This window comes from Nanorana parkeri, unplaced genomic scaffold, assembly GCF_000935625.1.
Source record: "Nanorana parkeri isolate BGI_ZX_2015 unplaced genomic scaffold, ASM93562v1 scaffold166, whole genome shotgun sequence".
NCBI lineage: Eukaryota > Metazoa > Chordata > Amphibia > Anura > Dicroglossidae > Nanorana > Nanorana parkeri.
Genome location: NW_017306434.1, coordinates 1,659,219 through 1,671,424, shown reverse-complemented (window position 1 = coordinate 1,671,424; position 12,206 = coordinate 1,659,219). Strand labels below are relative to the sequence as shown.

General features: G+C 40.3%; 2 protein-coding genes across 2 annotated transcripts; both read right to left on the bottom strand.

The window, feature by feature from the left end:
* Window positions 1-6,166: 6,166 nt before the first annotated feature.
* LOC108785519 (interferon-inducible GTPase 5-like) lies at window positions 6,167-7,380 on the bottom strand. The gene has a single exon (XM_018554604.1). It carries the CDS (start codon window positions 7,370-7,372, stop codon window positions 6,167-6,169), a length of 1,206 nt encoding a protein of 401 aa, XP_018410106.1. The 5' UTR covers window positions 7,373-7,380.
* A 3,543-nt stretch (window positions 7,381-10,923) lies between these two features.
* LOC108785518 (interferon-inducible GTPase 1-like) lies at window positions 10,924-11,742 on the bottom strand. Its single transcript, XM_018554603.1, has one exon. The coding sequence runs from the start codon at window positions 11,740-11,742 to the stop codon at window positions 10,924-10,926; it is 819 nt and encodes a 272-aa protein (XP_018410105.1).
* Window positions 11,743-12,206: the final 464 nt, after the last annotated feature.

The window sequence follows — 12,206 nt, the reverse complement described above, 5'->3', positions numbered from 1 at the left end:
TCTACTCCTGCCTATTGCTCTGAGGACTGAAAAGAGACTTGCTGATCATTTCACCCATGCTGAACTCCATAGCTCAGTTTTAATATGTTGATGGAAACATAGTTTATCAGCACATATAACCACCTAACTTATATAATTATATAATACCAACAACAGATACAAAATCTGCCCCTGGTGAGACCTCCGCATCTGCCCCTAGTGAGATCTGCGCATCTGCCCCTGGTGAGACCTCCGCATCTGTCCCTGGTGAGACCCTCCTTATCCTTATCTGCCCCTGCTGGGACCCTCTACATCTGCCATTGCTGAGACCCTCCGCATTGGCCCCTGGTGGGTCCCTCCACATCTGCTGCACCCACCTGCTTGACCTGCTAACAGTGAGCATGTGTGCTGAAATGGAAGGAGCTGCCCATTAACGCGTGTGTGTGGGTGACATCCCACGGGGATCAGACTGTGTGTGATGGCTGATCCCGGAGATGTCACTGTGTATGTGTCATTCTAACTGCCCAGTCTGCCGTACATTGGTTCTGGTCTGATGTTTGCCTTGTATCGGTTCTAATCTAAAGTCTGCCATGTATTGGATCTGCCATGCATTCTGCCATTCAGCTCACTTTCCAAATTGCCTATATTGGTCTAGATTTTGAAATTCTCCCACCAGTTCCCCGGCAAATCATCTTTTAGTGAATTGGCCCACTATTTGAAAAACAGTGTGGAGAAAACATTTCTGTGACACAAGAATGTCTATGCAGGTGGGGCTTGTGGGATAGTCTTGTATATGGGCGGAGCACAAGGGGGCCCCATAATCATGTATTGCCTGGTAGCCCCATGTGTTGTCAGTCTGCCCCTGGTCCCCGGTCTGTTTTAGTTGCATTCTTTCTGCTAAACAGTAGTGAATTTTTGGCTGTATCTAAACATAAAAAGGAAAAAGTAATATATCACAGCATAGCAAACATAAGATGTGGTGGCTACACGCGTTTATTCTTTTCCAGGCTCATTCATGTTATGCCAGTGTGAGTCTGCCAGTAAGACACTTGCTGCCCTAGAGTGACAACACTTTACTCAAGCTTCTATTTCAGGACAGCTACCGTCCTCTTCAGTCTTATTCCCAAGAAACTGTTACTGGAAAATAACATAACATTTTCATTAAGTAATGAGAGAGAGAAAAAAACAACACCATTCTAAAGCTCAATAAGCTGTATATTGAAGAGAAGCAATGCTACATGCAATATTACATTTCTCGCTCCTCTTCTCTTCTTCCTCTTTCCGTAGGGTATGGGACAATTACTGAAGATAATAGTGCTGGGGCTTGGCTCTTGGTTGTCGTCTGGGGTCCTTCGGGTTGCCTTGATGCAGTTGGGCTCACACGCACACGGTTGGCTAAATTAGTTTTTTTGCTGCTTTGTACATGGTGATTATATGTAAGTGCATACTCAAACTAATTAATTATTGACATTCCCAGGGTTGTATAGCTTAAATTAATGTGATGGTTAGTATGCACTTTTATGTTGTAGATCTCATGGCCTTTGTTTCTCCTGAAGAAGTGGACTGAGTTCATGAAAGGCATTAAGAGTTCATCATGGTTCCATCATTTAATTAATATCAAGATATACAAATGGATAAATTGTTCAACATGTGCATTACAACAAAATGGTGGATACCTCAGGGGTGGTGTATTTATGTCTATTCTACTGATATCACAAGTTAGCAACTTCATATTATCTGGTTTATATGATTTTAATAAAAAAACTAAGAAAATATATAGATTTGATATGAATCTGTTTTCCTGTCCATTGAGCGTGCACCCCAAAAAAACACAGAATACACAAAATAAGTCAATTTAAATATCCAACTTTAATAGTAGTGAGGGAAAAGTCTTGGGTGTGATTTTCATTTTACAAAAATCTTTAGCATCCATTTTAGTTTCAGACGCAGGTCATAAAATTATGAAAAGGATTATATTATTACATATAATAAAAGATTAGAAAACTGGGCTTGTTTAACTTTGAAAGATTAGATAAGCTTGCACTTTAAAAGAAGAAAAATAGACATGTATTGTGCATTTCCATGTCACATGACATTTCATCAGACAACTTCCCAGATAGCAAGGGTAACTTGCTACAAACTTGTGTCAGGGTGAAATTGTAATTTTGTTAACTTCCTGCACACATTCCTGGCAAGTTGTAGACTTGAAGAACACTCGCAGCACAAGTTCTAGTTGACACTTTTTGAATTTGTAGAAAATGTGCTTGGCAAGTCTACAGCAAGAGTCCTGCAGGTCTTAGCAAGAGCTCTGCAAGCTCGCTGGTCTGGAGACTTGCAATGCAGACTTGCTGTAATTGTGCAACAAAATTGTGAAGCTTGGCAAGTCTAGCAATAGTTTAGCAAGTCATTTTCAAACTTGCAGCTCAATTGCTTGCTATCTGGGTTATATACTATAGTATATGGTACTTTGCCATTCAGTTATTATAATTTTCCCTTATATGTTAATGAAATGATGTTCCTTTTGGTAGTTTCCTAAAACCCAAGTGAACTTTTGGTTTGTATTACCTAAATATATTCTGTGTGCAGGTGCAAAGCCTTAGAGTTTTTTTCCTTAGAAAGTCGACACAGCCTGAATAGAACTGTTCCCTGCCAGTATGCTGTAGAGGACCCCATACTTTTTGTGTGAATGCAGCAGTCACTCTGCAGAGGTCCAGTACGCACCTTTTGGTTCTGGTCTGATGTTTGCCTTGTATCGGTTCTAATCTAAAGTCTGCCATGTATTGGATCTGCCATGCATTCTGCCATTCAGCTCACTTTCCAAATTGCCTATATTGGTCTAGATTTTGAAATTCTCCCACCAGTTCCCCGGCAAATCATCTTTTAGTGAATTGGCCCACTATTTGAAAAACAGTGTGGAGAAAACATTTCTGTGACACAAGAATGTCTATGCAGGTGGGGCTTGTGGGATAGTCTTGTATATGGGCGGAGCACAAGGGGGCCCCATAATCATGTATTGCCTGGTAGCCCCATGTGTTGTCAGTCTGCCCCTGGTCCCCGGTCTGTTTTAGTTGCATTCTTTCTGCTAAACAGTAGTGAATTTTTGGCTGTATCTAAACATAAAAAGGAAAAAGTAATATATCACAGCATAGCAAACATAAGATGTGGTGGCTACACGCGTTTATTCTTTTCCAGGCTCATTCATGTTATGCCAGTGTGAGTCTGCCAGTAAGACACTTGCTGCCCTAGAGTGACAACACTTTACTCAAGCTTCTATTTCAGGACAGCTACCGTCCTCTTCAGTCTTATTCCCAAGAAACTGTTACTGGAAAATAACATAACATTTTCATTAAGTAATGAGAGAGAGAAAAAAACAACACCATTCTAAAGCTCAATAAGCTGTATATTGAAGAGAAGCAATGCTACATGCAATATTACATTTCTCGCTCCTCTTCTCTTCTTCCTCTTTCCGTAGGGTATGGGACAATTACTGAAGATAATAGTGCTGGGGCTTGGCTCTTGGTTGTCGTCTGGGGTCCTTCGGGTTGCCTTGATGCAGTTGGGCTCACACGCACACGGTTGGCTAAATTAGTTTTTTTGCTGCTTTGTACATGGTGATTATATGTAAGTGCATACTCAAACTAATTAATTATTGACATTCCCAGGGTTGTATAGCTTAAATTAATGTGATGGTTAGTATGCACTTTTATGTTGTAGATCTCATGGCCTTTGTTTCTCCTGAAGAAGTGGACTGAGTTCATGAAAGGCATTAAGAGTTCATCATGGTTCCATCATTTAATTAATATCAAGATATACAAATGGATAAATTGTTCAACATGTGCATTACAACAAAATGGTGGATACCTCAGGGGTGGTGTATTTATGTCTATTCTACTGATATCACAAGTTAGCAACTTCATATTATCTGGTTTATATGATTTTAATAAAAAAACTAAGAAAATATATAGATTTGATATGAATCTGTTTTCCTGTCCATTGAGCGTGCACCCCAAAAAAACACAGAATACACAAAATAAGTCAATTTAAATATCCAACTTTAATAGTAGTGAGGGAAAAGTCTTGGGTGTGATTTTCATTTTACAAAAATCTTTAGCATCCATTTTAGTTTCAGACGCAGGTCATAAAATTATGAAAAGGATTATATTATTACATATAATAAAAGATTAGAAAACTGGGCTTGTTTAACTTTGAAAGATTAGATAAGCTTGCACTTTAAAAGAAGAAAAATAGACATGTATTGTGCATTTCCATGTCACATGACATTTCATCAGACAACTTCCCAGATAGCAAGGGTAACTTGCTACAAACTTGTGTCAGGGTGAAATTGTAATTTTGTTAACTTCCTGCACACATTCCTGGCAAGTTGTAGACTTGAAGAACACTCGCAGCACAAGTTCTAGTTGACACTTTTTGAATTTGTAGAAAATGTGCTTGGCAAGTCTACAGCAAGAGTCCTGCAGGTCTTAGCAAGAGCTCTGCAAGCTCGCTGGTCTGGAGACTTGCAATGCAGACTTGCTGTAATTGTGCAACAAAATTGTGAAGCTTGGCAAGTCTAGCAATAGTTTAGCAAGTCATTTTCAAACTTGCAGCTCAATTGCTTGCTATCTGGGTTATATACTATAGTATATGGTACTTTGCCATTCAGTTATTATAATTTTCCCTTATATGTTAATGAAATGATGTTCCTTTTGGTAGTTTCCTAAAACCCAAGTGAACTTTTGGTTTGTATTACCTAAATATATTCTGTGTGCAGGTGCAAAGCCTTAGAGTTTTTTTCCTTAGAAAGTCGACACAGCCTGAATAGAACTGTTCCCTGCCAGTATGCTGTAGAGGACCCCATACTTTTTGTGTGAATGCAGCAGTCACTCTGCAGAGGTCCAGTACGCACCTTCTGATTCAGAGTTAGAGCTCTCCAATCAGCAGAAAGTATGACTCACAAGGGGGGTGTAAAACCTCTGCAGCAAGACCGCTGTTTCCACAGAGAGAGCAAGGATTTACATTGTGCTGGCTTTTCCACTCAGTGTGCTGCTGTGTGGTTTTGCAGACAATTGTTTTATTTCACCTGTAATTTATTTAGCTGATTTAAACTGAAAGTTCACTTGGGTTTTGAAGTGGACCTATCAGTTACTTTATACATTTACATGAATGAGGTGATTGTAGCCATATGAGTGCTCTTGTAATAACACAGTTGAGTATGATTTGTGACACTCCTTTTATTGGAACTAACAGCATTTCAGGACAGGTTTGTAGGGGTCTACCTCTTCTTCTAGGTCTAAGCAGTACTGATCCATACAGATTTAGCAAAATGCTGAGACAAATATGCAACTAAGCTTCTTAAATGCAGATATGTTTTAGCATTTTGCCAAACCTCGTTATTGCTTAGACCAGAAGAAGTATATGGATCACCCAAATGTTGGTTCTGAAAAAACAAACTGTTCATGCAAATACAAATATCACATACAATGCTCAAGCCTATTTGAATACACTGTACGCTATAAAGCCAAGTTTGTGGACCCCTGACCATCACACCAATATAAGATTGTTAAACACCCCATTCTATAAACATGGACATTAATGAAGTTGTCGCCCTCTTTGTGGCTATAACAGCCTCCAATCTTCTGGGAAGGCTTTCCTTAAAATTTTGGAGTGTGTGGAAGTTTGTGCCCATTCAGTCAAAAGTGCATTTGTGAGGTCAGGCACTGATGTTGTACAAAATTAACTGGCTGGGAATTGGCGTTCTGGTTTATTCAAAAGGTTTTATGTGGTTGAGGTCAGGGCTCTGTGTTGGCCATTCAAGTTCCTTCACACCAAACTCATCAAACCATGTCTTTATATGAGCTAGCTACCCAGGGGCACAGTCATAATGGAACAGAAAAAGGTCTTCTCCAAACTGTTGCCATCAGGTTGGAAGCACAAAATTGCCCAGAAGGTCTTTGTATGCAGTAGCATTCCGTTCAATGGAAACAACCAAACACAAAAATTAGGAGGGGTGTTCACCGTCTTTTAGCCATTTAGTTACGCGTGATGGTCCACACATGTTTAGACATATGGTGTATATGTGCAATTTGTATTCAGAAGCTGCTTTTGAAGCTGTGGATGTAGTGGTCGCATGAATATTCAACATGTGATTTCATTTGATACATTTCATTTTTTTCTGAGAATTTGTTTTTTAAACAGGAGAATCTAAAGATTTTTCAAGAACTCTTACTGCATCCTCCGCAATATCTTTCAGGAACCAATAGAGCATTAAATATGTTGTAGCAAACGAGATGCCACCTGCTGCCATTGTGCCAACCACAGGTATATTACTAGCTAAATATTCAATGAACATGAGTGACCCAGCTGCTCCTCTGGTTAATAATGTGGTGACAAGCTCTTTGTTTATCTCTTTTACCACTATGGGTGACTTGATAACAGACTTCAACTCAGCAACATCTTTATCAACTCTGTTGGCCAACTTTTCAAGGGACTTTTGATCCAGGCCAAATGCATCCCGATATTTTCTCATTTCTCTCACCAGGATGCCAACATCGCAAGCCACAGACAGACCTGGAAGGGGGACTGTTGCCACAGCACAGGAGAGAGATGCCCACTTCCAGATCTGCTTCTTTAGGGCCTCTCTTTTCTTTTCTAGAACTGGGAGAGAAATATTGGGCAAACATAACATGAAGACGTGTCGCTTATGACTTGGAAGTTCCTGTCCTAAAGTCTCTTGCATTTGATTGAAGTCATATTTGTTTAGCTCCAGACAGGAGAGAAGAAACACCTTCTGATTTTGGATTCCTCCCTCTTGAAGGCATGTACTGCAGTTATTCCGTATCTCATTCAATATGTTCTCTTCATTATAGGACATTTTTCGACGCTTTTGGGAAGCAGTCAAGTCTGAGTCTACTTTTGATCGTACAAAGTAAAACTTCTTTCCCATGGACTGGATCGCTTTAGCCAGCTCCATATCATTGTGTCGGAAACGATCTGATGATATGATTATAAAAAAGTCATACCGATCGAACTCAACAGTTTCAAGGTAGTCGTTTGGCTTAAAAGTTGGGGACCCAATTCCAGGAAGATCCCACAATGTCACATTATTGCATTGTGGATGTGGATAGGCTTTCGGTTCCATAGTGGTCTCTGTGACTCCTGTTTTAGCAGCACCTTCTTCCTCGTCATCATCCAGGCCGCGGATGGCATTGACAAAAGTTGACTTTCCCGATCCCGACTCTCCCGTTACTGCAATGTTTAATGGAGCATTCTCAATATCTTTTAGAGACTGGCTGAGTTTTTCGGTTGCTTTACATAGGTCACCTTCTTCCAAAGCTGTCTTAATTTCCTCCACTTCCTCATTGGAGATTATATCAAATGATTCCAAAGAATCCATTTCAGAAAACTTCCTATGGAAGAATAAAAATAATTTGGCATAAGTTCTGGAGCATGATGTTTAAAGAGACACTGTCAGACTCCCAAAAAACCCTAATGGCACTCCCCTGACAAAGATAAGTTAGTAAATACACCGCTCTGGAGGCTATCTGTAAATTTCTGTAAGACTATTCAGCCATAGCATGCCCCCCCTGCATGCTATGGCTTCTTCCTCTTAAGAATAAGTCCCTACAGCCACAGCAGAGACATAGGGTCTGGGAATGGAGCCACATAATGCTATAAGGTACATAACCATCCAATAGTACCAGAATGTTTAAATTTTGAGTATTTTGGAGGCTACTAGCTTGGGCGGTGGAAAGGTAGGCGAGGTGAGTATCATACCTCTCTGGTGTATCACTATTACTTTTTTCTTTTTTTAGATAATGACAGGGTCACCTTAGGGAGGAGCCATTGCTGTCAATAAAAATGAAAGAAAAAAAAAAAGACATGCTTTATACAGTTGGACAATACATAATTTCCTTAGATGCCCATAGTTTACACACAGAAAAATAACTGCTTCTTCCATTAAGTAAGAAGGCAGTATGTCAACATATGGGTCATTTACTACAAGTTCGGTTAGGGGCCATAGGGAAATGCCCTCTTTACCCTGTCCTAATATTATGAGAAAACACATAATTAACAGGGTTATTCACAAAAGGGTGAAGAGTTCGGAGAAGGCCGGAGAAGTGAACAATCTAGGACAACATCGCTGAACTGGAAAGTGAGCTGAAGTGGAGAGTTTTGCCAAATCAGCTATTTTGGCCTGTAAAATATAACTTTTGGAAAGCCTGCCCCCTTGTAATTAAATAATTAAATAAAAAATAAATAAATAAAGGGAAATCTCCTAATGATGAATGAAAAGCAAAAAAAAAAAAGAATACTTTAATACCCAATTTATTGTAAAAACATAATAGTAGTGACCAAACCTGTGTTAGGAAAGCTCTAAATTTAAACATGAAATATGATTGGTTGCAATTGGTTACTGCCCTCTGCACTGCCAATATAACTAAAACATAAGATATCATTGTACCAATTTTGTAATGTATTGCTAACGAAAAAGTCTTTTATTTTTCAATAATTCCTTCAGCCCCGTAAGAAATTCTCTTTTAAGTCTAACAAACTGTGTAAAATTAGCAATCTCAAAATTTGAGGTCAAATTAAACTATCAAAGGTAGTGACTGCGTTAGAATGTGTGACCGGTAAAATGGTCACACATTTTAACCTAATCCCGCCCAGTTTTTTGGCAGTAGAATGTCTGACCAGTCATGTGGTCACACATTTTACGTGATCCCGCTCCACTTTTTTAGTGGAGGAATACATGACCAGCAAAAGAAAGATCCAGTGATGTCATTGAGCCAATGAGATGCCACCTGAGGCAACCACCTCAGGCTGCCTCATTATAGAGTCGGATAAAGAGATATCCTTGAACACAAGCTCAGTGTTGAGGACAGACGGTATATAGGACAAAGTTTTCTGCAGAACGATTTTCACATACGCCTGACAAGCATGCTGTAATTCTGAGGAAGGGGGTATGCCAAGCCGGTGGCACGATGGTATGGTGATGTGACCGGAGGGAGCTTTTTATACGCAGTCGGAGCGGAACATTCCTTAGACACTGATCTTGTGGTCTCTTATTGACAAGCATGACTGAAATTTTATAAATTTGAGTATTTATAACCGTTTTTATTATTCAAATAAAAAAAAGATTTCACACAAGGAGGTGGCGCTTTGTTGCTTTTGTCTTCTATAGAGTCGGCCCTGTATATATCAGTTTACAACTTTTACATTTAAAAACCCAAATTATTTTAGAATTTAGATATAAACTTGAAAACATTTTGTTGTACAAAATTCAGCAACAAAAAAGTGACAAAGCCTTCCCCATGCTATCCTAAACAAAATAAGGTTTTGCTGGAGTTGCGTTTCAGAGAAAACTGGTAGTTAAGAAGTATAGGCACCATTGTGGATCCTTTTTGCTGCCCTTCTGGTGCAATGTCTTCAGTACTTTCTGAGTCACCAACCCAAAACAAGTATGCAATTCAGGAACTTTGACCATATTTAGACTTTCCTGACATGCATGCTCTTTCTGGGTTACAAATCCCAGTCAGGGACTAGTGTTTACAGAAGGAGGTCATCAGTTGACCACTATATTTTTGTAAGGTTTCTATACAAGCTTCAGTGGATTGTGTCCCTATATAGAGGACCCAAATGATCAGCAGTGAGAAGCCAAATTAACTCTGTCTTGATGACCTGGCACTCCAAGTCAATTTCTCGTATAGCAATGGACCACTTTCTCCAGGTGGATCCTCATGTAGCAATGGACCATCTTCTCCATCTGTCACCCTGTGTAGATGCAAAGCTTCACAACTAGTATATCAGGCTGCAGTTAATCTAATATCCGTTTCTGTAAGTACATAATCTACATGGTTGGTGTAGAGCAGGTAGTTAAACTTTGACCCTCCAGCTGTGGTAAAATTACAAATCCCATCAGGCATCTGCCTCTGGAAGTCATGCCAGAATTTTGCAATGCTTTATGGGACTTCCACAACAGCAGGAGGGCCAACGTTTGGAGACCCTTGGTGTAGATATTTGGTTCCCAACTGGTGGGTCATGACCCAAAAGTGGGTCACAACCCCATGTTCAGTGGGTCGTTGCATGCCTTCCAATTTTCTAGATGAGAGGCTCCTCAGCCTCCTCCTAGAGCAGCACTGTCAGTTCTCGTGCCAAGCAGCCATTCAAAATATGCTGCCTGGTGCCGAGTGTCAGCTTGAAATGGGATGGGGCTATGGCTGCGAGGGAGCTCCATCCATATGTACATTGCTTACAGCTCCCTGTTTTATAGAGGTGCCTGGACCGGAGTGACATCACATTCTGGCCCCCGGGCACCTCTACAGGGCGCGCAAGGGAGCTGTACAAGCAATGCACATATGGATGGAGCTCCGTCACAAGACAGCAGTTTACACTAGACCCCAGGCTGAGGATACACTCCAGTTCTCGTAAGGTAGGGAGACTGGGTGGATCTTAAAAAAAATAAAAATTGGGAGTGTGCATGTGTGTGTGAGAATGTCTGTGAGTGTGTAAGATTGTGTCTGTGCTTGTGTATGTATGTCAGTGTTTTTGAAGGCCCCTTCACACTAGTACAGTGCTTTAATCACATAGTACTGTGCGATTAACGCACTGTACCGCGCAATCACACCTAAAGTGTATTTTGGGGTGAGAGGTGTGTTGCGCTGCCATTCATTTGAATGGTACCCCAAACTCACCTCCCACCCATAATTTGTACGCCCGCACTGGAATGCACGGTACCCTAATGCCGTATGTTCCATTGCAGTGCAGACATTGCAGACTTGGGTCGCGACTTAATGACCAAGGGAAAATGTGGGTCCTGAGGTTACACAGGTTGAGAACCACTGGTGTAGAGGATAGTGGAACTTTCCCTTTAAAGGAATGTTTTTTACATTTTAATAAATTTGTAGCCTACATCACAAATGTAAATGTTTTGGACAGAAAGGCATGTTATCTTTCTTGTTTCATAACATCTTTTTCTAGGGTCTTCTTTAAGAAATGAAAGTCATATTTTTCCAGCTCTAGGCAAGACAACAGAAATACAACTGGCAGTCGTATTCCACAGTCCATCAGATTTTTCATACAGTTAGTCCGAACATCTGTCAATATCCTTTCCTCATTATAAGTCTTCCTTTTACGAAGTTTGCTGGCCTTCAAGTCGGAGTCAATTTTGTTTCTCACAAAGAAGAATTTCTTCCCCATTGACCAGAGCTCCTTGGCCAATTCCATGTCATTGTGTCTAACTCTTCCAGAAGCTACAATGATGAAGAAGTTGTATTGATGGGCATTAACACTTTTTAAATAGGTATCAAAGTCAAAACCAGGGGTTCCTGAGCCAGGATGGTCCCAAAACAACACATTTTTATACTTTGGATGTGGATAAGCTGTTGGATATTTTGTGGTTTCTACAACTCCAGTTTTAGCAGCACCCTCAACTTCATCATCATCAAGACCTCGGATGACATTGATAAAAGTGGACTTTCCGGAGCCAGATTCTCCTAGTACTGCAATGTTCACAACAGAACTTTTATCGCCTTTCTCTAGTTGACTGATCCTCCCAGCTGTGTCACACAAAGTAGTCTCCTGCAATGCATTTACAATCTCCCGTAGTTCAGCTTCAGATATACCGCTACCACCTCCTGTAGCATCACTTTCCGCTAGTGCTTGTGCAATCTCCCTTATTTCCTCATCAGAAATTGTATTAAATCCATAACCGGTCTGCATTCTCATACTTGGATGAGGCTCCTGGGGAAAAGGAACATCAACCATGACTGGACAGTATGATCATATTCAAAAGATATCAGCACAAAAATATTATTTTTTTGTTGGCAATCTATAAAATAATCTGTTTGACTTAGTTGTAAGAGGAAATTGTGGATTTGCCTGCTGAAGGCCTCTGTCCTACCTATCCCAATCAGTTTGTAAAGGCCCAATTGTTTAGAAAAATGTGTTATTTTTTCCAAATGTGGATAAAGTCTATTGACATTTGGAAAAAAACATATGTTTCTAGACCTTGAAGGGGTAAACAATTGGACCTTTATAAACTGATTGGGTACTCATAGGTCCAGGGCTGGGTTTCAGTGGAATGTTAAGGGGACATTTAAGTGGCTTGTTCTGCTTCATGTGCCCTTTTGGTCACTGGCTCTATCCTTTATAATCATGAAGCAATACATTGGCTTATGAGGCTTTCAACCACAGGCCCTGGTTAATATTTACATAAGAGTAGGCCCTGG